This window comes from Mesitornis unicolor, unplaced genomic scaffold (genome assembly GCF_000695765.1).
Source record: "Mesitornis unicolor isolate BGI_N332 unplaced genomic scaffold, ASM69576v1 scaffold23191, whole genome shotgun sequence".
Classification (NCBI taxonomy): domain Eukaryota; kingdom Metazoa; phylum Chordata; class Aves; order Mesitornithiformes; family Mesitornithidae; genus Mesitornis; species Mesitornis unicolor.
This window is the reverse complement of record NW_010163515.1, coordinates 46152-72593: the sequence shown is the minus strand read 5'-3', so window position 1 is coordinate 72593 and position 26442 is coordinate 46152. Positions and strand designations below refer to the sequence as shown.

General features: G+C 38.6%; 2 protein-coding genes across 2 annotated transcripts in view; one reads left to right on the top strand and one right to left on the bottom strand.

Annotated features, from left to right (window-relative positions):
* Positions 1-2296: 2296 nt before the first annotated feature.
* Positions 2297-18619, bottom strand: LCA5L (Leber congenital amaurosis 5-like). Its single transcript, XM_010193995.1, is given in 8 exon segments — positions 2297-2874; positions 4573-4705; positions 5005-5114; positions 8622-8715; positions 10688-10825; positions 12341-12813; positions 12816-12853; positions 18519-18619. Coding segments are annotated over 8 exon segments (1665 nt in total).
* A 2372-nt stretch (positions 18620-20991) lies between these two features.
* SH3BGR (SH3 domain binding glutamate-rich protein) overlaps positions 20992-26442 on the top strand; it is a 25129-nt gene continuing 19678 nt past the window's right edge. The window contains exon 1 of the mRNA XM_010193994.1: positions 20992-21036. Within this exon, the coding sequence (XP_010192296.1) occupies positions 20992-21036 (45 nt within the window). The remainder of the gene's footprint in view (positions 21037-26442) is intronic.

Below are 26442 nucleotides of genomic sequence, written 5' to 3'. Positions count from 1 at the left end.
CAAATTAGCGATTTAAACACCTGAAGTAGTAATGGAATAGTAGCAAGCAAGAGGAGGAGAGAAAACAATTTTCTCTTTTGGAGTAAATCCTTCTTGCTGAATGTAGGTACAGGAAACGGCAACAATATTTTGAGTTTAAAGTCAGGCGGAATTTTTCCTAGTGAGGTGCCTGTAGAACAGCAACAAAGTTGCCTTATCTTCCATGCTACAGTGGTATCTGCAACCCTATCCTTGCTACTACTTAAGATAAATGGGTGGTTTATAAAGTACTTATTCCACACCTCTTTTTTTTAAGCTGTAGGGGACACCTTTCCCTCTTTTGCTGGACTTTGGAAATTCCAGTTCAGCTTTGACTCTGTACAGTGGAGTGCATTTATCATGTTATTTCTGGTCCTTTGCCCTCCTGCAGGAAGGGTCTAGGGGCCCTCTGTAATTAGCACTGCATGTAGAAATTAGTTCAAAAGGTCGTGATACATCGTGTGTGTATGTGTATGTATATATGCAGGAAATGTTTGGTGTTTTTTTTTTAATGTTAGCTGTAAAAAAAATTGGTTTTATATTAGGGATTACATTTAGCTAACATGAAAATAGATGCATTTAATATCAAGAAAAAAATGTTGAGATTGAATGTTATGTATAATTGTGGTTTTATGAACAAAATAAAGCTTTTCAACCCATCTCAAGTTTTTAAACAATTTTTTCAATGTTAATTAGTTTTCCTAAAAAAAAAAAACCCAACTCAAAATAGCCAAAACCCAAACCAACAACACCCACTGCCATGTTCTTGCATAAGGAGACACTATTGGAACCAACAGGCCTAATTTATTATTTTTTGAAGTATTTGGGACAGATTATTTAACTGTGACAGTCACGTATTTCTGAAACTAAAGACGTAGCTCATGATATTTCTTCTTTGCTTGTTACAGAGTTACTTGTTTAACACAGTGAAGTGAAGAAAAGCAGCATCGTTTAGAATCTTCACAATAGTGTTTGCTGTTTACACTTACTGCGAGGTCATCAAATATGCGGTTTGTTGGCTGCTGTAGGCAAACATTTGGGCAAGTAAGGGTGAAAAGGCTTTTGACCATCTAGTCAGTACAATTGGGAGTGCTGGATTATGTCTGCTTGTTTGCTCTTCGCTTTGGGACAGCAGTAAAGGCGTTGTAGAAGTATTAATCATAGAGGAGGAACACCTACTCCTCTGACTGCACAGTCGTTCTTTGAAACCAGTCCACTGTACAGCTGAAGCACTGCTTCAAGAAAAACCTTTGAAATTTTGAAAAGAACTACGCTGCCAGTTTGTTCTGATCTAAATGTCACAATGATCTTGTGGTATAAATTTTTGAAAGGTTGTTTTTGTGGTGGTTTTTTTTTGTTTTAAGTGCTACTGTCTTTTAAAACTAATAGAATACACATAGTTGTCCCTAACTTCACATTTTAGCAAATGTTTCATGAATTACTATGAGGAACAAAACATAATCCTCCTACCCTTGCTTACATAACCTTAAACACAGGATTTTTAAAGGCCTTTTGAGAACTGGATATGCCTGACTTCTCCAAAACAATAGTTTACTCTTGCACATTCATCTTTGGATGTCAGCTGTGGAAGTTACCAGGCAAACTGCTTTGATAATTTCTAACAGTGGAAAAGAATGAAGCTTTAGAGCTTTATAATGCTAGTGAAAACAATGTAACAGCAAATTATTTTTATTATGTGTGAATTCTGGAAGCTATTTCAGGAGCGAAGAAAATAAAAAATTATTTTCTTTTATTGCGTAGTTGGCACTAACCCACTAATGAACCTTATGAAAGCAGGTTGCTCACTTCGGCTAACTAACAAACCATCAGCTTCAGAATTCGAACTGCAGAGGGAATGCAAAAAACTGGAAATTACAAAACAAGGACACCAGATAACAGGTAAAAATGTTGTAGTTGTTACTGTTACGTGCACGCACACAGACCAAGAGCAGAAGAATGTTCTTTTGTGACAACTCATTTGACTGATTTTGGAAACATCATTAAAAAATTCTCAGTACATGCAAGATTTAATATGCATTTAATGAAGGTAAAAACATTGGTTTTCACAAAAATGCTTTAAATGATCCATATTTCTAGAGTAAAGAAATTGACATAGAATAATTAGTGTGTGTATTCTCACAACAATTTCATTAGTGTTAGAAGCTTTACATTATGAACTAGTTAGTGGTGGTGGTTTGAAATTTGGCTTGTGTAATTCTGCACCCTTTCACTTCTCTTTCTCCATTCCTCTCGTGTCAGAACTTGAATGGTTGTCTCTTCAAACACAGCCTGGTCCAAAGAGTTCTTTCATAAGACTGTTTTTCCTGTCAGTAAATGTCATATGAGTGCAGCCTTCCGCTTCAGTGGAGCTGTCCTTCCGCCTCGTTTTGGTAACTTTACCAAAAGATGGTTCATACGGCCCAAAGGAATTCTTCACTTTTGATTCAGCTGTTTCAGTGCAATCCTGACCTGCATGTCTGTGGTTGCCAAGGCTGCCTTTTTCGAATTTTGTACTTGATGTAGGAAGTCCATGATGCAAATTCTCAGTGGCTTCTGAGAAGATGTATTTTTTTCTCAGTCTGAGGAGCGTTTTCTTACTTGTATCTGGAGTTACACATATACTCTCTGCCTTTTCACTGTTACTTAGCTGTTCATCTGGCTTTTTTTCTTCTTTTTCACCTTCTTCCACTGCATCTTCCTCTTTATTGTTCTCTTTTACACTGTTGCTTAGAGGAGTTTGTTCAGTTTTCGTCATTTTTTTCAGCTCCAGTTCAAACAAGTCTGTCTCCTTTTCTTCTTTCATAAATTCCAAGAAAGTGTATTCTTCTGTCAGCAGTCTGCCCTCCCTTAAGGACCCTAAAGTGGAATACTGTGGTTGTTAGCAACGTTCCTAAATTGCCTAGAAACTTAGTCATGAAGCATTAATGAATGCAAGTTTTACTGCCTTATTTCATTGCTTAAGTTGTAATTGATAGTATTCAGTCCTGAGGGTTATGACTATGCTATTTACTAATAATATAATAACATTGTTAATATAATGATATGGGGCAAGATTTTAAAAATATCATTGTGCCATTGATTCCAGGTAACCACCTTTATTTTTACCTTGTTCATTATGTTTAATTTTACTAAACGATTTAGTATGCAAATATAATCAGTAATGGCAAAATATAGAGCCAGAAAAGTAATGTATAATGCAACAGAGAAACCACATGAGATCTAAACTCTAATTGTAGTTTTTCTGCTTTTAAATGGAACATATATGTATGATTTTTTCTCCCTTAGTTGACAACACAGTTGCTTGTTGCATGGAGCAGAATATACTGCAACTCTAACCTATAAATGAGTTGGCTCTGTTTTTTAGTAGAAAAAGGTATGTGTATGTTGAAAGCTTACCATAAATACATTTTTCTGCTGCAGGGAATAAATTATATAGGTTCTGTGCTTTGGAGAGACTCAGAGTACCTCCAAAATGAAACACAGTCTAAGCTTAAAGGAGTAGTATGAAGTTGCAACAATTAAAATAGCTCAGTAAGACTTCAGTAAATAAGTCTGATACTGGCAGTGGAAGTAAGCCAGAAGGGAGTCTGGCAAACAGTGAGGAGAGAGATTCACAAGCAGAATCTGAAGACCTGCGTTTTCTGTCAATTTTAAAATGAGATTTCAAAGACAAATGGTGACTTTGGTTATCTGGTGAGTCTGGAAAAGCTGCAGGCTGAAAAGGTGGAGTACAAAACAGGAGTTAATGCATTCCAGATTACTGGCTCTGTTACTGATCTAGTAAGTGACCTCAGCAACCAGGTTCACCTCTGTAAATGCCTGACCTTTAGGTCACATAATGTCTCCTACCATTTGTGAAGTATTTATCTTGATGGCATTCAGATCTTGGTTCTTTCTACAAGCCTTACTACAATGAAAAGAACATTAATATTTTTAGAAAGAAAAACTCAGGTAAAGGAATAGATGCATTGGCTCGCTCTTTCTTCTGTTCTACAGAATCTCTTCAAAATAAAGGTGTTTATAGATGAGTCCTTTGCATACAACTGTTATATGAGAACACAATCAATGGCTAAGATTCACATAAAATCTATTTACAGAGATCATTGTAATAAGGAGATACTCCCAGCTCTTGAATAAGTCCTTTTCCTGTCTCAGCAATGGATTCTGAGCCAGAAACACCTGTTGACATTAGCTATGATGAAGATTCACAACCAGCAATTTGAGATGGGTATTTGATTAGTGTTGAATTAGCAAACTACTAACTAAAGTATACTTTCACAGATAAAGCATGGACTTTTTACCAATGCAACCAGGAACTGCTTTTAGAAGTACAGCAGTATGAAAATGCCTTATACTGTGGAGCTGCTCTGCTGCCAGTGCAGCACCGCCAGCAGCTGGATTTCAGTGTCACCTAATATATTATTCTCTTGAACCTAGTTTCTGTCAGTCAGGTGCCAACTAATGGCTGTCAGACCTGTGTAAATTACCAAACCATTGGTTCATTCAACTTTTGAAAGAATCAAATTAGTTTCTGAGAAAAATGTTAAAATACACCTCTACATGTTCTGTTAAGAGCTTCTGGCTTTTGTATTTTCTCGGTTGCTTTCTTTTCCATTCCTTTTTGGGCATCTGTGTATGCATCATTTGCTTTAGCTTTTTGATTCTTATCTTCAGAAGACTTTTTCTCCTATAATTGGCAATTAAATGTAAAAATAATGAGGAAATACACGTTTAGTAACTTTTAAAATAACACAATCAGTGCAATACTTATAAAAAGAATAGTAACGTCTATTGCTATTATATTCTTATTTTGTAACACAACATTCGTCCTACATACTTTCTGTAACGTAATTACATTCACGCAATATCCACATCTTAGAAAGTTAAGATGACGGATCAGGCTATTCAGGCATATTACTGAAACTTGTGGAGTAACATGCAACTTAACTGAGTTTAAACAAGGGATTGGATCCAGATCTTTCATACCTTCCTTAGCTGAATCAGACTTTTTTCTGTTTCCTGAGTTTGGTACTGTGACAGCAGCAGTGATCTAAAACTCTGTGTATCTACTTGTACTGATCTGTTTATACTAAGACCTATTGAAAAAGCACAATCATTAGTAATACAGTAGTTTCTGGAATTATATTGTTGGTATAAAGAAAAGATATCTTTGATGACTGATAATGCTGGTATGTGGCCTAGGATTTAGACTTTTTTTTCCTGCATGTTCTTAATGCCCTTTAATAAATAAATTCTTTGTTCTGCCTGATCTATAAATGCTGAAACCGGAACACAGACACAGCTGCCTGGACTTTGGAGCATTTTCATCAGTACATCATAAATATACTTAAGTTTTACCTCTACAAAGTCCTATTCAGATAGAACATGTGAAGTCAGACAAATGTGTCTATGCTCTAGAGTCCATGTGGGCTTAATTTATATGGTAACATTCTAATATAAATTTAAGAGGCCAGGTATGAGGCCTCAGCTTTCAGGTTCCTAAATTTGGATCTTACAGAGTATAATAAGTCCGCTTGCTTTTATGCCTTCTGACTTGGTTACTTACCCATCTCAAAGTTAAGCACTGATGTAAGGCTTTATGGAACCAAACTTTTCAGAGGCAATGTTTAACACTGTTTGAAATATCTGTGGTATTTGAACAGAAATTCCAAGCGAGTGATTGAATGAGACATTAAAGAAACAGCTGAATGGAGATGGGATGGGATGGGGAAGGAGAGTATATTGTTCTTTTATTTTATTTTTAGAATAATCTTGAGATAAGTACAGTAACTGAGAAAGTTCCTTAGTACAGCAGCAAAAATGTGATTTTACCTACACTAACATTTGACTTCATTCCCAGTTTTGATCTCTGACATTGGAGAAAGACTCTCCATAAAAATGGCGATTTTCAAATGTTTGCAGTTTGACGGTGAAAAGGATGTTGATAACTAATTTGAGCACTACTCTTGAAGCAATGGTCCTGATGATGTGGAGGGAAATAGTTTTCCCTCTCAAAAGGGAACCAGTAAGTAGTTGTTCCAGCAGCCTTTTCAGCCGAAATCAGCGGAGCGTTCCTCAGATCCAGAACTAGGGGGAGCTGTACCTCTAGATGAGCTCGTGTGACCTTCCCACAACCGAATAACTGCTCTCATGGAGAGCTTATGAAATTAATGGCTTCATTCAATGAGTCCATTTTATTTATGTACACAGAGCTTTCTGATAACCTAAATAAGCCCACCTTCAGCTATTTATCAGGAGTGTTAAAAAATGCAGCTCCACATTTCTTTTTTTTCTTTCCTGCTGGGTAAAAAAATGTGCAAACGCAGAATAGAAAATAACTGCTTGAAGAAGTAGGTCTTTCTAAGTTTGTTATAGGAAAATTCAAGTCAATACTGAAAAGGAAAAACAATTGTCAGTAATTTTAGTTCTAGATTTCTAAATCATCTGTTTCCATTAACTGGCAGAGAATGAAACCTTTATTGGCCACAGATACCAAAAGATCAGACAATTTTGCTTGGATCATTTTCATTATAAAATATCAGGTCTCTCTCCAACTAAGCTCCCTTGTCTTGCTTTAAAAAAAAGAAGAACTTACGTAGTAAACAGTGATTTAAGTACTGTAATTTAAATAACAATATTGAGTAAAAATAAAAAATCCACAGCTGGTTATGTGATGTAACTAGAATTGGAATTTAGAGGTCCATAAAAAAAAAAGTCTGGCTTGGAATGAGAAGTAGGGATTTGTGGTTCTTAGTTTTGGAACTTGAATTAACAATCTTTTCCCTGTAGTTCATTTGTAGTTAAGGCAGCATAATGGATTTGCAAAGGCAACGAAGAGGAAAGAAATAAGCAACTGGCTATGGAAAGACTTTGTACTGATACAATAATTGGAAGAATTCTGTGGGCATGTGCAATATTTCCAGTGAATATGTTTGCTACCATGTAAATTTTAAGTGCTCTTCTGGACTCATATGAAGAAAGTTCCAATTCCTTCTTTAGTTTAGGAGCAGGAATATCTGACCAGTATTTTAAAGAGGTATTTAAGCCAGGAAAGTCAATGTTCAGATCATTATTCAAAATTAGGGATGTAAGTTTGTTGTGCAGAAAGCTCTTCTTTAGAATATTGACAGAACGTTTATGATCCTGAATAGGAGGCAAAGTACTACTTTCAATGCAGGGAAAGTACTTGAAATCTGTTTATTAGTTTCTGCATAAACCACATTTATTAGTAACTTCTAGATACTACATCTAAAACAGATGACAATTAGGAATTTATAAGTGATTCAAGAAAGCTATCCTCATCATTTTTGTCCCCAGTGAGCACATGAGCAATGTAACTGTTCTTGGCTTGTAAGATTTGCAATGGTTTTTATGTGATTTGTTGCTTCCTCGGTTCAAGGGGTGGGATCCACCAGGCACCAAATGCTATTTGAAATGCCCTCGAGTATTCAAGGTATCCACATAAGGCTGGCCGATATTACACTGGACCGATGGGACACCCGTGTCCTTCTGAGACAACTACAGTGCCATGTGTGTATGTGCTGGGTCTTCTCAAATGGCACTGGATGCCTATAATTAGACAGCTGGATCCCACAAGAGTAACTGCTCTTGGAATGGTTGATACACAAGATTGCATATAATAGATATTTCTCTCTGATACCTGTCTCAGCATCCATGTGAAAGCAATAATCTCTTTTTTAAGAGTTCTTTCCTCCTTGATAGAATTAACTTTCTATTGTTCTTTTTTATCATTCCACTATATTGTTCTCATGACATCAATTCTGTTGATAGAATTAATTGAGAGGATATACAATAACTAGGTTATTATCATCTCTGGTTCCCCATTTAAATTTACTTACGCTAAAATCAGAAGGACTACTAAGGATGTGTTCTCTCAGATAAGCTGACAGAATGATCAGCAGACTGGTCTTTAAACTTCCTAAACCTTGTGTTTGAAAACTCTTCCTCTTCTTTCACCCCAACAAAATGCAAGTTGCAGAAGCTTCAGTAGTGGACATTGAAGCATCCCTGCTATTTATAAGTTACAGGGTCTAAGGATTTTAAAGAGGAGAAAACAGTTTTTAAAGACCAAATTAAAGTCATTATTTTTGCTCTTATAAAAGCACTTTGAAAGTCTGTACTAAGACTAGGAACTTGCTACAGGAGTATTGTCTGTCAGGTGCTTTGATATAGTGAGCCATGTTGTGGGAATTCGCCAAGTCAAAGGGAACATCCTGAATAAAAATCAGTCTGCAAAAGCTGTGTGGACTGATAGCTTCACCTCAGTAAAAAACAAATAGGCAAACAGCTCTTGATGCAAATAGACACTTAAAATAGCAGCACTACTTCAGCACTAAAACTATGTATACTATATGCTATTTATTATGAAATTTGGGTTAAATATTAAAAACAGGTCATATATTTGTATTCATAAAATAAATGGGCAAAACACTAAGCACTTTTTTTTATATTATATGTGCCAAAATATTTTTAGCCCATATAAAAGTACTATATTGGGTTTTATTTTGGATTATGCGCCTCAGTTATAAAATAATTTCAGTTTCACATAATTAAACAACAAAGGAAAATAAACATACACATACTTTTTTCATGAGGTACTGAATCATCTTTGTCTTTTGTGATTTTAGGCATCCAATTTGCATAGATATTTTTGACATAAAGTTGCCGATCCTTTTCCTAAGAAAAAATAAACACTATTAAACTTCTAATATGCATGAAGAATTACTTTTTACCAACTTAATTTTCTTCTATTGGGAGAAAACTGTCAGCAATTCTGCTTTGTGCCAGGCCATGTGGTGACTTTGTCATTTACGTAAATAGGACTCTGTCATTTTCTTTCATGAGCCAAATCAAAATTCTCCCTTTTTAAGGCTAAGAGCAAACCTACATGATCTTTTTCATAACACAAGGGTCAAAAGATGTAGCCTTCTCTAATGATTTTTCCATTTGTTGTTTTTAGGAGTTTTTTCAGACTAAGTAATTTTTGGCTTTACTTCCTTTTCTTATTTTATTTTTTTTTCATTTGTTCGGTGCCCTTGGTTACAGTGTGCTCAGTTCTGGTTTATAACCAATTGCTTGGGAGATGACATCAACATCAGAGGCACATTTTAAAGATTTATTTAGCAAAAGTCCTCTTGCCTTACTGGAATATATCTTAAACACAGAAGAGAGATTTCAGTAACACTCTCACCGTATCAATTTTTAGTGTGAAAAACTGGAGCTGCATTTAATTTGGAGATACAGGTTTATGTGAAAGGGAATCAATTGTGCGTCTGAATACCTTGAATGGTCTGACTAAGCCAGGTGCCCAAAACTATGACCGTGTGAAAATAAACTCTGACCTGGCACAAAAATAAGGTTAATAAGCAGGTCTGGCCATCTTTGTGGTAAAACAATAGAAGGTTTTCTGAATCTAAATATAGCATTAAGAGAACTGGACACACATAGAAAACTGTGTGGAAACCACATGAAATGTAAATATTTTGAAGAAGCATTAAGGTGAGAACTGTACTTTAAAATAATTTGCATTTTGGAACAGTTTTACATCAGTGTTACTGGTACTGTAATTATTCCTGTCTCCCAGATGTGCACACATAGGAGGAGACTGGGCTCTGGCAGAGAAATAGCACTGCAAGTGCTGCTTGGGGGGCACAATGCCCCGGCAAAGCACTGCACTTGGTTCCTTTCCCAACAGCTCACCAGGCTTTTGCAGCTGGGCACCTGGCTGCTGCTTAATATCAAGAGGAAAGTTTCTGCACCTGATACATAGGTAAGAGGGACAAACTATGCCCAGCATAGAAACACAGATCTCCATGAATTCTCAAGAGCTGCCTGTTCTGCCCTTCACAAGGTCTGGGAAAACTCCCCATAACAACATCTGTCACAGACATTGGATTCTAATTAGAAAGAGGAAGCTCCCTAGTGGAATCAACAGATGGACTGGTCAATTCATAGAGAAATAAAAATAAAAAAATAAATTTAAAAAGTATTAACTGTCTTACAAGCACAGTAAAAATTATTAAAAAACCACGAGGACTTTCAAGTTTTCTGGAATATGTTCTGGTTTTCCTGTTTACAAATCATAGGACATACCATTCATGGCAGTTTTGCTTCTATTTACATTTAGCGTGAATTTAGGTTTTCCTGTATGTTTGGTTTACAAGCGTTCAGTAAGTCTTGAACTGGACATATTTGTCCCAAAAATATTTATCTGAAAAGCAAGCTGGAATTTGAAACAAACTATTGAAACATTCATGTAAGTCTTTTTGTTAAACTCTGGTTTTGCAGATTGTAACCTCTGGCTCACTTAGATTTGAAGGTGTTTCTACAACGGAGTGCATTTAAAGTTGGTGGGTGAATGTATTGCCCTAGATCTATCAAAATGGTAACAAGCTGGTGGGGATTATTTGTTCAAATTGTGATGCATTAATCTTCATTTTGATTAGTTATCAAACTACTTTGAACTTCTGACAAATAGACCCTATGATAATTTTGTCATTTAATAGTTTGACCATTTTGATAGACTGCAGACTCAACTGGGAAACAAAAATTCCATTACTAAATAATATAAAAGACACAAAAGGAATGGATAACATTAAATATTTGAATCTTCTTGTAGGAACACAAACCCATTTAAAGTCTTGAATACCTTAATTTTTTGGTGAAGAGAGTTAATTTCCATTTGCAAGTTCTTTGTAATCATCCCAGCTTCCACAGCTTTTTTGTTCTCATTTGCCAACTGACGACTAAAGGTGCTATTGTTCAACTCCAGCTGCTTTTCTAGGCTCTTAAAAAAATTATATCTTTTACAATATGGATGTACTCAATATGACTGTTGAAAATCTCAGTTCTTACCAGATCTAAAAAATAAGCATGCTAATATAAACTTCTAATAATTATATTCTATTTTAAGCAATGCATGAAATTACAATGAAGTATCTGAAAAAATACTTTAAATAAGATAAAATCCTGGCTTAAAGCCTAATTTTACTAAATTAAAGAAGAATATTTGTCATTCAATAATGAAAAATAAGGCTGTACATTGTTTCTGATGGATTAAAAATTACAATAATCTTTGAGAAATGTTAAGACATTTCTGTTCACACTGAGATCTGTTCACTGTGGCAGCATAAGGAGGCTTAGTGTAAATGAAAACTAGGTAATTTATTGAGTACTTTATCAAGCATTTTATCATCAAAACCCAGTGCCATGCACTGATATTATAGTTACTATAATTGTAAGGTAGACACCCAATCTTGCAAGCTTTTTATAGCTTCTCACTAGGACTTCTGTAAATAGAAAGTTTTCAAAAGAGAGTCTGAATTCAGCTGTTTATATCTGCATTTTCTTTAATGCAATAAATGTACTTCAGACCTAGCTGTTCAGATGGTGAAATGCCTCTAAGATTACCTGGCTCTTTATTTCATTCTATGTATGATGTACCCCACAGAAAACAGAAATTAATTCCTGAAGGACAATGGAAATGTCACACTTCTAGTTTTGTATTAAAACATGTATTTCTGTCTTTTTGTGAAAGGTTCAATAACAGTAAAGCAGCATGTGATATTAAAAGGAGCTGAATTATCTCCTCTTAAACTCCCACCAGGCTTTTACTATGGTTGCATAATAAAACAACAGTAAAACCAACCCTAGAACCCAGGACACCTGACTGCTGTCTAATGCAGCAGCCACCCTACAACCGAGTATGTGCTACTGATGGATGTGATGGAATTAGTGAACAGGAGAGGCAGGTATGGCCAGACTGCCCACCAGCACCACAGCAAAACAACAGTGCTAGTTCTGGATAAGCCAGCCTTGGTTGTTCAGGGTAGCAGATCAGCAGCAGTCTGGTGGTCTCCATGTATGACTCATCCTGTGCTTTGGGAGGGTAAGTTAGGGTCTGTGCTATTGTGGCTACATGGCCCAAGCAAGCCTGGGTACCTCATGATGCCGGCAGGCAGCACTCTGCTGCAGATCACTCCCCAGCTGTATGCTGCTCTTCTGACCTTATAGGGTTAAGGCACATGACTTAATTCCTAAAAAAATCTTTATTGCCAATTGAAATACCATCAATAGTGGTATCCACTCATACATTTCTACCAGATCTTAAAATATTGCAAGGGGATACTACCGCTATTTTTAGTACTTTTAACTCAGAACACCTCTGGATTAAAAAATTCAGCGTTAGAGGATTGTATCAGAATCATTAATGTGACAACAAGCAGCTAAAACCTTTCCACTAGTCTTGCACAGAAACCTCTCCCATTATTATTCCACAACTACAATAATACACGCATATTACCTGTATTATCTTATTATTCACTTCCATTTTTTCTGTAAAGACTGATAATCTGTGATTTAGTTCCTCTCTCTCTGCAAGAGCTTTGTCTTCTGAAAGCACATGCAAGGCATGCAAAGCATCTTTAGTTTTCAGCAGCTCTGCTTCCACATTTCTGAGCTTCCTGGATGTATTTCTCTCACTCTCCAGAGACATCCTCAGGAGTTTCCTTATAGCTCTCACCTCATTATAATGACTTGCTAAAAGATGTGACAAGTTACTTTCTGAACATTCATATCTGCCTATCGCTTTCAAGCGTCGACACTGAAGCTGTTTCAAAACGTGGTTTACTAAGCTTGATGCTTCTACTTCATGTTGTAAATCAAATATTTCATTCTTCAGCTCTTTAATTTTGTGAAGTCTTGCTGATGATATTCGCTGAGCTGTTCCATTCTTCTTCTGGGAAATCATACTACTCTGCAGGCTTAGAAATGAGAATTCTGATATGGTATCTTCTCAGCTGCAATTTTTTTCCTCCTGTATTCAGACCAAAGTAAACTGACATCGATATATAGTAATCATCTGAGACAGCAAAACCACTGTATGTATTTACTGCTCACATAAGCTCATATACTGCTCATCCAAGCCACTTAATTGTGGTAAATTTGATACAATGACCACAATCTATGCTAAGACTCCAATGTTCAGGTATTTCACAGATAGATCCATTGAAGATTTTATCTCTCTGTCCATACACTTAGGTGGCTGCAATGGTCCCCAGCTAACTAGGTCTACAGAAGGCCAAGGCTTCCACATTTTATTCTCCAGCCATTTTCACTCAAAAAAGCCACCATACTCACTTTCCATTAATAAGGGCAACTACACAGGTGGTGTCTTCTGAGGCAAACAGCAATAATACTCTAAGAATAAGTTAGTAAAGTATGTTTATATCAACACATTACTCCAGTATCAATGGAAACAAATTTTCTCTCTGTAAATCATGCCATTCGCTAATGTAGGCATGATCTGGGGACTGGTGAACCAAATTCACCTCATCTACAAAGATTCCCAAGAGGGAGGACCTACACCTTGAATAGGGGTGTGATAAAAAAAAATACAACACAGTAATCAAGCATTCTGCAAGAACTCAAAAACAAGGTATTCATATAGCACATGGTTAATTTTTCCTGCAGCTGGGATTTCTAACCAGCTTTCTAGAATTTTCAGTCCAGCTTTGAACTGAAGTTTTTAACCCTTACATGCTAATTAGAATATAATAGTTATGCAGTTGTGTACACTGTTTCTATACAGCAATCAAAAAAATCTTTGCAGCCTAGCATTGCAAGAGTATTACTGCCCTTTGCCTTTCTTTATGGCCAGCATTCTGAGCGAATTACCCTCATTTTTCTTTCCTGAAACATAATTAGAATTTGAAAAGAGTCAAGACTGTAGATCTGAGCATGTCCCCCTTTTTCAGGCATATATTCAATTTCACTACAGCTCTCAGGACATTTCAAGCAGTATTTTGCTAGAAGTTGATTATATCAATTTATAGGTCACATAACATTTTACAGATAGAACAGGCAAGGTTCTAACCTAAAAAAACTCCAGAGGAAAAGGACAGATCTTTTCAAGCACTTCTGTTAAATCAAATGGGTGTCCCGCATACGAACACTTTACAGGAGCGGGCCCTAACCAAAACACCCCATTGCAGACAGGGAGCAACATCAAATCAGGGGTAGGAAAAGTAAAGCAAGACACTCCCTAGGGCATCACCATGCCATGGCCTCACTGCTTCCATGGCCTAAGCCATAATAGTGGGAAGCAAAGGAAAGACTGTTATCTAGGAAGACAGAGATGTGTGGGGCAGTGGTTTCAGTGGGGAAATGGCTCTTCCCTGCTGCAGCAGAACCTATTCCTCTCTCTCCCCTTCCCTGCATACAGCAGCTGCAACAGCCTTGCTGTTCTCCACAGCTTCAGCCCAGCTCTGCTCCTCCCCTGCCCAAGGCAGAGTCTGGAGCCTGGCCTGGGCCTGGCACTCATGTGCCTGGGCACCCACGTGCCTGGTGTGTAAGGCAGCAAGTTCAAGGAAAATATGAAGGAGGTCAGTTATGGAATTCTGTCTGTCTTTTGCTCTTATTTTTGAAACACCTGGCTCACTCCAGTGTTCCAGGCTACAAACCGGATGGTCTTTGCTCTGATGGCCCTGCTGATAGAGGAGAGCAAGCAAGGGCAAGCTGGTAGGGCCTCACTCATACAGAGCCACATGGGGAGAGCAGACTGTCAAATTCAATGTGATAGCAAAAGGAAAGGATAGAAAGAACGTGAGATTAGGAATCAAAAGGAGGAGACGCTGTGATTTGGGCAGGGCAGTTAAATTATTTCATGTTTTAGATGAATTGGGAAGAGGTATCATGGAGGTTCAAGTAAACAAAGAAGAAATTATAGAAGTCAGGTGAGGTCAGACACATTCAGGACTGTGGAGTGCTGGCTCTCCCAGCGCGGCCATGATCTTGTCGATGTGACCAACCCAGCGTACGAACAAGGGTAACCTGCAACTTTAAGGAAGATAAGAGCCGGACTCGCTAACCGCAAGTAGGCGTACCGTCCATACGTCAGGACGCATGGACAGCAACCAATTAGCTGTATGTAATCGCTGCGTGCTTTGCTCGTGAATTGCTCGTGACTAAACTGTGACTATAAAAGCCTTGTAACTCTGCTTAATAAAGGAGAACGACTATACTCACATTGAGATTTCATCGTTACTCCGGGAAGTCCTACTCTCACTCCCACACAGGACCTTCTGCAGTGAGCAAAATTAACAGGTGCTGTGACAAGAACCTCACCAGAAATAAAACCCAAAGCAAAGAGAAGGTACAGAAGCATCACACCTGTATGTTCTCTGTAATACGATTCCACTGCAGGAAGACTACAATATTACTACAAGTGTCACCACACAAATATTTGCAAAATGAGAACAGCCATCACATTACTATTTCATTTTGCCAGAATGGAATGAGAGAAGATAAAAGAAATGGGAAAATATCTTCCTGGAAAAGCGGACAAAAATACTGTAAAAATCTATACACATCTATACAGGGTGAAAATGTAGGTTACAATTGTAGTCGTGGGAAATTGATCATTTCAAGTAGCCATGAACAAGCAAAAATAACCACTAAAAATATCCAACACAGCTAGTAGCCAATGATGATTCTTCTGCTAAATAGATTTTAAAATGTGTCGCCTCTGCTACAGCCTTCTGTGTCTTGGGGAATCTTTAATATCCCTGCTTTCTGTGCCCTGTTCTGACTTCTTATCTTCTGTCACTGGAATATGGAGGAAACAACCATCTGAGTTCACCACTGGGTTACGGTAGAAGACTTAAAAGTTGACCTCCATGACCTATCAGGAATCAGAGTGTTATTGAGTCATTTACTTTTAACACAAACAATACTAAACAGTATTCAACTTTATTAAATAATGCTAAGAAATACTAAGTTACTGTTTAAAAAAAGTAACTACTCTTTAATACATTAAAATAATTGTGTAGTCTGTAGTAAGTGAGTAACTTTGTTTCCAGAATGAACTGCAATATGAAATATACTAGTTTTTATCTCAGAATTTACTATCATGTTGGCACATGTTTTCTAAAGGTTTACAAGGTACTACCATTTAAATGTAAATAGATAGCATAGTCTGTTTTCTGCAATGTATACATTTTCTCCACTATTAATGTAATCCAAAAGATGCGTAACTGTACTTATGCTCAATACCTACCAAGCGGTTTGCAATAGTAAAAAATAATTGCTCGAGTCTCTAGAAACCAGATATTTCTAATTGTGAGGGTTTTTTAGGATTTTTAGCTTTCCATTCATGTCTTAAGAGTATCTTTAGCCATATTTCTCAATAATTAGATTACAAATCAGATCACAAAATTAATTTATGCATTAAAATATAAAATAAAATCTTATTAAACCATATTAACATTAGGCAGAGGATATAGCAGCACCTAAAGCTGCATAACAGAGTATTTGATTTAGAGTCTGAATAAAAGGTTTTCTTAAGCTTTTGATTATTTTTGGTTATTTTGGTTATTTTCAAATCAGAATTGCTTGTGAAAACAAAAAAAAAAGCTAAATAAAACCCCACAGTGTAATAAAAGCATCTCTGCACAATTTCAGAAGAAATATTAGGGAAAATGTCAGTGTTTTTTTAATGAAAACAATTTCTTCGCAGTCTATAGTTAACACATTTGTTTGCATTTGAAAATGCTGTAAGACACTTATCGCCAGGTCTACGCACCCATACGGCTTGGAAAATATCACCTGCAATGCCCTCTTGTTGTCAGAGATGTGGTTCTCTGATGAGAGGATGATGTCGTTTTGTTTGATTGGGTTCTAAGTAACATTGCTGCTTCCTCTGGAATTGTCTTTTCTCAATAGTCTAATTTTCAAACAAAATAAACCTTCCTGATTGTTTAGCTTTAAAAAGCCCATATATTTAACATAAAATGTAGAATGCTGACTATGTTTTTGCAAATATCTGTTACATCTCAATTTTTTTTGCCTAGTGAGGCTACTGGAGAGTAGAACAGATTACTTCATGCTCCCGTCAGCATTATTTAAACACTGCGGTTCTAGTAAGAAATATTTCTAGCAATATGCTTCAATGCATTTTATTTTCTTAATATCACATGAAGACTACCTAGACCATAGATTTACAGATGCAGAACTCTACCCATTAGTAGAACAAGCTGTATATTTGGGGAGTGGGGGGGGAAGGGAAGGGTCACTCTAAAAGGAGCATAGCAATTATATAAAAGAAATATGAGAGGGTTAAAATGATATTTTAGTTCAGATGGACTTTAACAAGTAGCCTAAGCTAAAAAAATGAGAAGATATTTTTAGAACATTCTAAGTGCTTTGTTGGCATTTTTGCTTTTCGGTGGCATTTTATTTCAAATTAAAGGGGAGAGAGGAATCACATAACTCCCAAAGAAAATTAAAAAGTGTAATTTAGGACTGCACAAAATGTTCTAGGCTGAATGAAAACAGTTTCATTACTCTTCGTTCCCTAACATGAATAACTCTTATCTATGGAAGACTGAAAAGTGGCCAGAGTCCTACTAAAATTTGAGCCACTGCAATAACCCTGAAGAGATGGGCACTCATATTTTAAGGTAAGGATTAGGCAAAGGCCGGCTTGGTACATAGATCTGTATTTCTGTTTAAATTTGATTTGGCACTGTCAACAAAGTCAAACTGTCAAATTATGTTAAAATCAATTTAGCTTAAATTAAAACTACTACTTTTATTAGCTTAAATTAAAACTACTATTATTTGTTTTGATGAGAAGTGTGGGCTGAACCGTATCATCCAGCTTCAAGAGCAGATGTTGAGAAGTAAATACAATGGAAAATGAGAAGACAGAAAAACAAAAGGTAAAGGACAAGAAACAGAAATTAAATGAAAGATATTACTACAGAAATGAAGGGGGAAAAAAGCAGTAGCTGAAGGTGGAATGAAATGGAAAAACACAAGGAGAATGTATGTTGAAGAAAGAGATGCAGTAAAAACATAATTAAGGCCAAATCTATTTGTGAGAAATGAAAATGCCATTTCAAGCATCCAGAAACCACGAAACTGTCAGAGGGAAGAACCTATTACAGCCTGTGTGCAAAAACAGAGTAAGCAAAGAAACGCGTTGTCCTGGTAGGAGGACACAGCCTGAGTTTATAGACCAGGAGGCTGCAGCAGCCCCTCAGAGCCAGAGCAGCCCAGGGGAACCAAGCCAGGTGCTATGGTCTCCCTGCTCATGCAGGAAGGGTGAGGACATATCCATGGCCCTCACACATGCCTCTGGGCTCCTCCAAGGACCCCACACAGCTCCCTGCTGTGGTCCACACAAGCCAGAGCTCCTCCACCGCCCTCACAAGAGCAGGGTTCCCCAATGTGCTGGTGGGGCCCAGCCGCCGCCCCGCTCTCCCCAACTGCTTGAGACCCCGAAACCCTGGCAGCCCGCCCCTGTCCAGAGCGAGAGAGCAGCCCATCGCCACTGGGCACCTCCAGGCAAGGACAGAAGACCTCTCCTTCCCCTCTGCCCTCTCAGGAAATGTCCTCCATCCCTCCACACCGCCCCACTACGCACCCCGGCGTGTCCCGTCCCCTCCCTGCTTCCCAAGCGTCTTCCCCGTCGCCATTACCAGCCCTCCACGGCCGACAGGCGCTTTCGCCGTTGCCATGGGGACAGGCGGCGGCCGCGGGGCGCCCTGGGAGTTGTAGTCGCAGCCAGCGCGGAGGCCATGGCCGCCGGTTCCCCCGTCTTTTCTTCCCTCACCCCGTACCCTGCAGAGATCCCTGTGTACCTATTGCCATCCTTTTATTTCTGTACTCCACCGGAGGCTTAATGGGCATTTGGCAATGCGGTGCGCAGGCAGCGGGTTCCTATGCGCTATGAGCTATGGGCCATGGAGCCTCATGGTGGCCGTGGAGGTGCCTCATCCCAGTGTGGCGTGGTGTGTGATGTGATGTGTGGTGTGTGATGTGGTAGGTGCCATGAGAGCGCACAGGCCAAACCCAACACACTCCAGACTCATGGTCTGAGTTTACATGAAATATTTTTTATGCTGAAAAAGAGGAAAAAACCCCATAGGAATGGAAGCAGCTGGAGCAATAATTTTCTTCAAGGCTGGACACAATGGGAATCGTGTCTGAAAGTCCCCACTGGCCAAGCACTCAGTAGGCAGAGGCTTTGGGCTGCATCCTGTTTTCTCCTTGTGTACTTCAGTGGAGATTTCAGGTGTGAAATAGAATGGGTCAGAGCATTAATTGGCGATTTTGTCCCAGGCCTGACTGTGGACATTTGTTGGTACAGGTGTTTACCACTTACATTTACCACTTTGAGTATTAATTATTAGTATCATTTTATTTGCAAGGGTTATCAGTATGCTTTGAAGCCAACTATCACTCCATCCATTCTACTTCTTCAGAGCACTAGTAATCAAATAAATTAATTTGGAAATGGCAAGTTCCAAATGGTCAGTCATTTTTGTGGAATTTACTAGGCTATACTTACATACAAAATCTCCTGAGAAATAAACACGTGTAATAACTTCAGGCAATAACTTATGTTTTTGCACTAAGGTGTGGTTTTTTTGTTTGTTTTACAGGAAAATACTCTGAAAATACCCTGTTGTAAAAGGCTTTTCTTTTTACTGGACCTCTTATTGCCTCTCAAAATAAGAAAGAAATGACAGATGGTGAGACACAGTAAACAGCACAAACTATCCATACTGTTATTTTTAGTTTTCAGTGGGGTTTTACAGGATCCCTGTGCCATACATGGAATACTGCATTTCCAGCTTCACAAAATGGTTTGCATAGACAACAAAACCTTACTTTGAAGAGCATCTTTACTATTATGCATTCAGTTCTACCTAATCAACCCTGGAAATAAAGTATTATATTCCATTTTAAGTATTTTCGGGATTGGACACTGCTATATTCAGTCTTCACATTTGAAATGTGGGTAAGCACTTTCTAAAACCTAGGGCAGCTTCACCTCTGACATAGGGTCAGCTTTACTGAGAGCAGTGGCATGTTGCTCACTTTTAGCAGAAACAAACTTGGCCTTTGAAATTTGAAAGTAATCTGTTACCATTTAACATTCTTAAAATACCTCTCATGCTCAGAGACCTCCTTAGGCAGATACATGCAGGCAGTCACTGAACTGTGGCCATCTCTAGAGCAGAAGGCAACAACCGGATGGAAAAAGAGCATCCTGGATAACACAGTAGAATGTGATATTTTTTTACCAGGTATTCTGGACCTCCTCTTACTCTCTGTGCCCTGGCAATTTTCACTGGTGATGCAAAAAGAAGGAAAAAATACAACAATAGGTTCTAGATACACAGAATCATCCGAATCCCCCTCCTCAGTAGTAGGAAATGTACTGACACGTATTTATTTCAGAGAAGTCCCTGAGCCCTGCAGTGTGGATGATGATCTGAATTCTTTAAAGCTGAGAGCGTTTGTAACTGAGGCTTATTTCAATATGATCTCTGCTATAATTACTTTTGCATCTATGCTCCCCTTGCCCTCCCCTTCCTCCTTTCCCTTTTATAATGCAAAATTTGCAGCTACAACTCCGAAGCGCCCTTGTTGTGGTCAGGGAGAGTGTGCAAGCCCTTTTATGCAGGGGGTAGCTGTGACAGTGCCTATGAAACATTAAACATTACCCGACAGCGTTGTGATCACCCCCAGCACTAAGTTGCCAGCTCCCTATCCCTTCTCCCTTCTCACTTGTCCCTTCCCCCTCTCCCAAATATTTCTCCAGCCCTGTCTCATTGGTGCACTACTCTCCTTTGCCTTTTTTGGACTGCCACCCTGTCAATCTAATGCAATAAGGCCAGGGGCAGGTGCAAACCCCTTGCTATGGCTCCTCTTACTAACCAATCCTCTACTGGCCCCTTGTCGCAAAATACTTTAGAGCCAATGGAGTGGGAAAACCCGGGACCCCGGAGAGAGGGAGAGGCCAAAGCTGCTGGATTGCTTTGGGGGCACCCATTTACGACCCGGGTTAGCCCAGGAGCTGCCGGACACTTGGATTCCTCGTGGGGCTGTGTTGACTTGTGGATAGCAGGCGTGCGCTGCTGATTCATTTTCATCACTGTCAGCATGGTGATCAAAGTCTTTGTAGCCACATCTTCGGGCTCGACAGCGGTAGGTGTCTCATTTAACATACACCTCTTTCTTCTGGGATCAGGCTGATAAATCAGCCTACCAGATCTCAGGACAGCCTGAGTTTGCATGTGAGAAAACCACACTCAATTCCTCCTAGTCTGCATTGACCACATTATTCTTGAAAGCTACTCAAGATGTAGAAAATTTCTGTTTTAATGCAGGCTTGCTCGCATGTGAGGATTTACTACAGTTACAACATTTACGTGTAAATTATCTGTCGTTTAGTAGATTCACTTCTGTTTGAAAAGGTATATGCAACATGCATTCACTGAAGATGAAAAAAGTGGATATTGTATTTGCACAAAATATAAGGTAAATTGTTTACAGTAGGAATTAATAATTTGTTTTTAAAAGAGACTTTAGGACACTGCTCCTGCCAAAGGGGAACTGTGTATAAGAAAGAGTCTGGATACCAAGTAAGCTGAATAAAGTTATTCAGAAAAAAATTTTCCCTACCTTCCTCCCTATCCCTACGTTTTTGATTTGGGTTTTTTGTTGTTTGTTTTCCTTTTTTGTGTGTGTGTATGTCTGTGTGTATGTCTCTTGAAATGCTATACTGATGATTTTTAGCACTGATATCTGCTGCTGTAGCTGTCAGCATAGTGTATCAGCTTAAGGGAAGGGCATGTGAATAGTAGGAAGGTTGGAAGTCCGTGGGAGGTGGGAACCGGGAAAGGACTGTTTCCTTTTATATCCAGTTCCCAGATGAGCTCAGATTGCAGCTTTCCTTTGGCAGTTGCTCACTCCCAGTGACATGGCTAAACAAACTGGCTGGTGCTTGCACATATCTGTAACTGCATCTCTCTCTCTGACACCAGCTCCCTGTCTTTAAGAAGCTTCCAGAGTTGAAAAACACCCTCTGTTCAAAGGAGCATCTCTAGAAAATGAACCGGGGGACATTCACTGAAATTCAAACTGGAATATGGCTGAGGAAGTTTGCAGGTCCCTCATCAGCTCCTCTTGCCAGCCTAGCGCTAAGCCAAACACTCTAAATTTACTATTGACATTTTAGCATTCCTTTTTTAATAAGAAACCTCAGGTGCAAGAGAGGGAAAGAAGAGGAGGGGGTTGGAAACTCCGATTTGTAATCTAGTAGTTACTGCTCAAGTAACTTTATAAATTGCCGTGCGCTGTGCATTGGCAGTCTTTTTGCTTCTGTTTTGGTGTCCTTTGGTTGACAAAAGCAGAGTCAGCCCTGCCTCCTTTGCCACTCATCAGTTTTCTGGGAAAAGCTGTGACTGTGAATGAAACCCCAGGGCAGACATTGAGGATGGACATGCTGGGAGTATCATCACCCTGTGTGCCTCAGGCACGAACTGCTGCACCTCCAGCTGCAGGGCTGGGGCTGTAGTTCAGCAAGGCAGTGGTGCGAGTGCGTTGGGTGAGCACTGACATCCAGAGATCACTTTTGCCATTAAAACTGAGCATATCATATATTTAGTACTGGCTGAACCAAGATCTTTCCTCTGCTGTGCACATTCCTTGCATCTCCTCACAGCCATCAGCTATCACTGACTCCCTGCCTCTTGGGCTGCAGTGATGGGATGTGTGTGCTGCCCTGAGCACTGAACAATGTGCAAGCTTTATCCTTTATTTATTTTGAGCTGCTAAGCGTTGCTACTGTGGTTTATTACTGCTAAGAAAGATAGCTAATGCCAGTGAACTGTGATGTAATAGGTTTTAAGCTTATTAATGCAAATGTTAGCAACCCACAAAAGCTGTTACTGAGATTCCAGGCATATACTGGAAGGAAGGGTACAGCATCTTTACACGGCAATTTGCCTCTATTTCCTCCTTTCTGGTGTGTTTGGTGTACTGTAGCTGTTGCAATCTCAGAAGGCAGCATGTGTTCAGATTACTGATACATAATTGCAATGCCAAGTAAACACAATGTTCAGCTGGAGTAGATTTCGACATTTGCTGATTAAAATGCATGGAAAGTATTCTTTCACTCAACCTTTAATGAGTTTTGATATATATAAAATAAAATTCACTCATGCAAGGAACCAGCACAAACCCCAATAAATCGCTAAAATCCTATCAGAAACAAATTTTGTATCAGCCTTGTACAGCTTTTCCTGAGAAGAATGAATTTAATCCCTGAAGAGTTTAAATTGGAAGTCTAAATTGTCCTACTAGCACTGGTGCGCTCGTCAATGTGGCTGATCTCCACCAAATGCATATTGTTCATTTTGAATTTCGATATATGATGGGCCCAGCCTCTTCTGGTGTAAATCAGCAGAGGATCATGTGTAAAGAATGGAAAAAGTTTCTATTCTAGGTACTACACAGGCACACTACTAATTGCAGCTGGTTATCATGTTAATTAATAGCTGGTTCTCTTGATCAAATGCCTGTATGATAGAGTTCACTGACTCTAGAGCAAATCTACAGTCCCTACCTTTTCCCCTACATGATTCAGAAATTTATTTTAAATAACTTCAGCTTTATTATCTTTCTGCTCAAAACTTAGCTGATATTGGAAGTATTCATTAAGGTAAGAAGTGGAGACAGTCATTTATAGCACTAAAAGATACCAAATGCTTGGTGTGAAGCAAGAAGAAAAAAAAAATAATTCTGTTACTAGCCACAGAAGTGTTTAGAAATGGGTAGCATCCTGGAAAGTTCTAAGGTACCATGAATCACAGGGGAAAGGAGGCTCACATCTTACACAGAGGAAATCTTCCAAAGTCTTGCTTACTGCTGCCTGTGGTTAGGGCACTTCTAAAATCCTCTTGTTCTCAGAGTTTTTGGTGACATTTAATGAACTTGCCCACCTTCAAATCTGTAGGTCTCAGAAAGACTGAGGAAAATGTAGACTATTTATATTGTATCATCTAAAATACAGGGTAGGGGTTTGTCATCTGTGACAGTGAATTTGGCCATATACACACCTGAGCTCAAATTTAAAATCAATTTCGAGTCAAATCAGAGGTTAAAGTGTGATAAATAAGAATAATTATGAGGAATAGGTTGTCGATGCAGTGTTAGAATCAAAAGCTGCAGCAACTCTGTGTACCAACATTAATGTTTTTCTTGCTTTAAGCTGTTGATCACATATTGCTTGCTTCTGCCATAGGCAGCTCTTCAACACGAATGCTCTGGATCGTGAGGATATAGATGATAGTATTTAATTATGCATCAGGTGAAACTAATGTTATCTGTAGCTCTTACATGCTGGCTAGGTAGTGTTTATTTAAAAGAGTTTTTTTCTTATTTTAAAGATCTAGCAGCTAGGGATGATGGAACTTAAGCTTTGTTGAAAGAGAAAATGACATTGGTGAAATAATATCGTGCCTCACCACCACTTTCCAGGGAATGTATGCCCAAGTAATCTGAATTCTTCCCATGCCATTGGATACAAGTGAGGGCACAAACAAGCTCCTGCAATCTCATCCATTCTGGGAAAACCTTTGCATGTCCTCTGAGTTGTTATGCCCTGGGAAAGATTTCCCTCCCTGAGTGCTATTTGCTGGAAGGATTCTTTTGGCTGCCCAGCACCTAGTGCCAGCCACAGCAGAGGCTTGCTTTATGCTTTCTTCATATACTTAGGATGTGTCCTAAGTCCTTTGCTCTGCCTAAACCTTAGTAATTGTAAGCCTTAAGACATAGTACAACTTCTGCATAGTTTATTGCTGTTATTACCATGAGAAACATCTTGCCTTTTCCTTATGCAGTCATAATTGCATGTAACTTTTCATCTTTCTTTAGCATTCATTTTTTGCACAACCCTCCCCTAATTTTTGCTTTCAGTCCTGGTGCTTTCTGATCCTCCTGTGTATTACAAACATCAAGCTGAATAAAAGTTTTTTATACAGGTTTACTTCTAAAAATCATAGCAACAGCCATAAGCAAGGGAGCATGGAATCTGTAGCTCACTTTCCAGTATCTCCTCACAGGCACCAGCTATTCCAGGAGCCATATCTACTTCAGTGCCTGTGTCCAAAGAGACAAGCTGATGCTGGAGTTGCAGCTGACAGCACTTGAGGCACTGCCTTTCGGAGCATGTGGTGAAGCTCTTAGTACTGGCTCATGCAGACTTTATTAACCATATATGCAAACATTACCCTGCCACTTCCTCCAAGGAAGTGCCCCTCAAGCAACCTTTTCTGGTACCTGGATGTGTTCTGCAAGTAACTGTGCAACAAAACAGCCATTAAAAAAATTATCTCTGTTTAAAAAGTGAAAAAAAGAATATAAATAAGCACCTTTGAGATCTTTCAACTGCATGGCTTTTAAACACTTTGGGTTAGCATTTCTGTTGAAAGTGATGGGTTTTTTTAGCTCACTATAAACATCTGTTGTTGACATTAAAATGTAAAGCATTTTATATTTGTTATTTCTTTAAGCAAGCGTAGCTGTATAGATAGATACTTCCTTATTTGAACAAGAAAAAGAAATGTTATCCTTAATCATGAAAATTCATTCTTCCAGTATAATAGGCTATCAGTCTACTTCAGCTTTTGAGGTTTATTAGATTATGGAAATACATAATCCATGAATTACTTCTCATCTCATTGCTTACCTCAGACTGATTTACACTAGTTTGGTGTCACTTCAAATTCAGCTGTTCAGATGTCTGATTTGTGGAAGACATGGCTTCAAATCCTATGATGTCTTGTGTGCAACAATTACCTTGGTACATCGTTCTGGCTACCACCTATATAGGACACTAACTTGCTGCATGGAGTAGCACAACTGGGAGGAGAAGAGGTCATGTCTGGAGCGTGGCTGTGCTAGAGAGCAATTTGCTTATCTGTGACCAAAGAACAGAGTGAGAGAATTTGCACAGATCAGTCCAAATGGTGCTTGTGTCAAATGCTGCAGTACTTGTAGGGCTAAAGTTTGGCCTCACAGATCTTAGAAAAGTAAGACATATGCAAAATGGGGAAGTTCTTTATATGTTGCTTGTAAGTGGCATTCCTTTAGTGGAGAAGCATAGTGAGTATTACTTCTTCAAAGTAAAGGAAGAAGTTACAATGTTGATGCCTGTATCCTATATGTATACAGTACTAGCATTAAAGGGAATAAGGACCACGACTGAATTTTAGCTGGCACAGAAGCTGTGTATAACACGCTTTATTTGTACATCATGTGTTCTTCACAGTCCAACTGGAACATCATTCTGTAATGTGGGAAATATTCGAGCACAGGAGTTAAGCCGTACTGAATCTTCATCCAGCTTTCATTCATATTTAATTATGCCTAGCATTAAAGAGCAGGGACAGAGAGAAACATGTGACTCATGGAAAGCTAAATGTCATTTGTAATGAGTGGGGAAAAAAAAGGCTGTTACACATTGAAGAGAATATGTACATTCTCAGACCTGTGATGACTTCAGGCAGGATTAGCTTAGGTATCCGTACACCGCGCTCGCAGATCTGA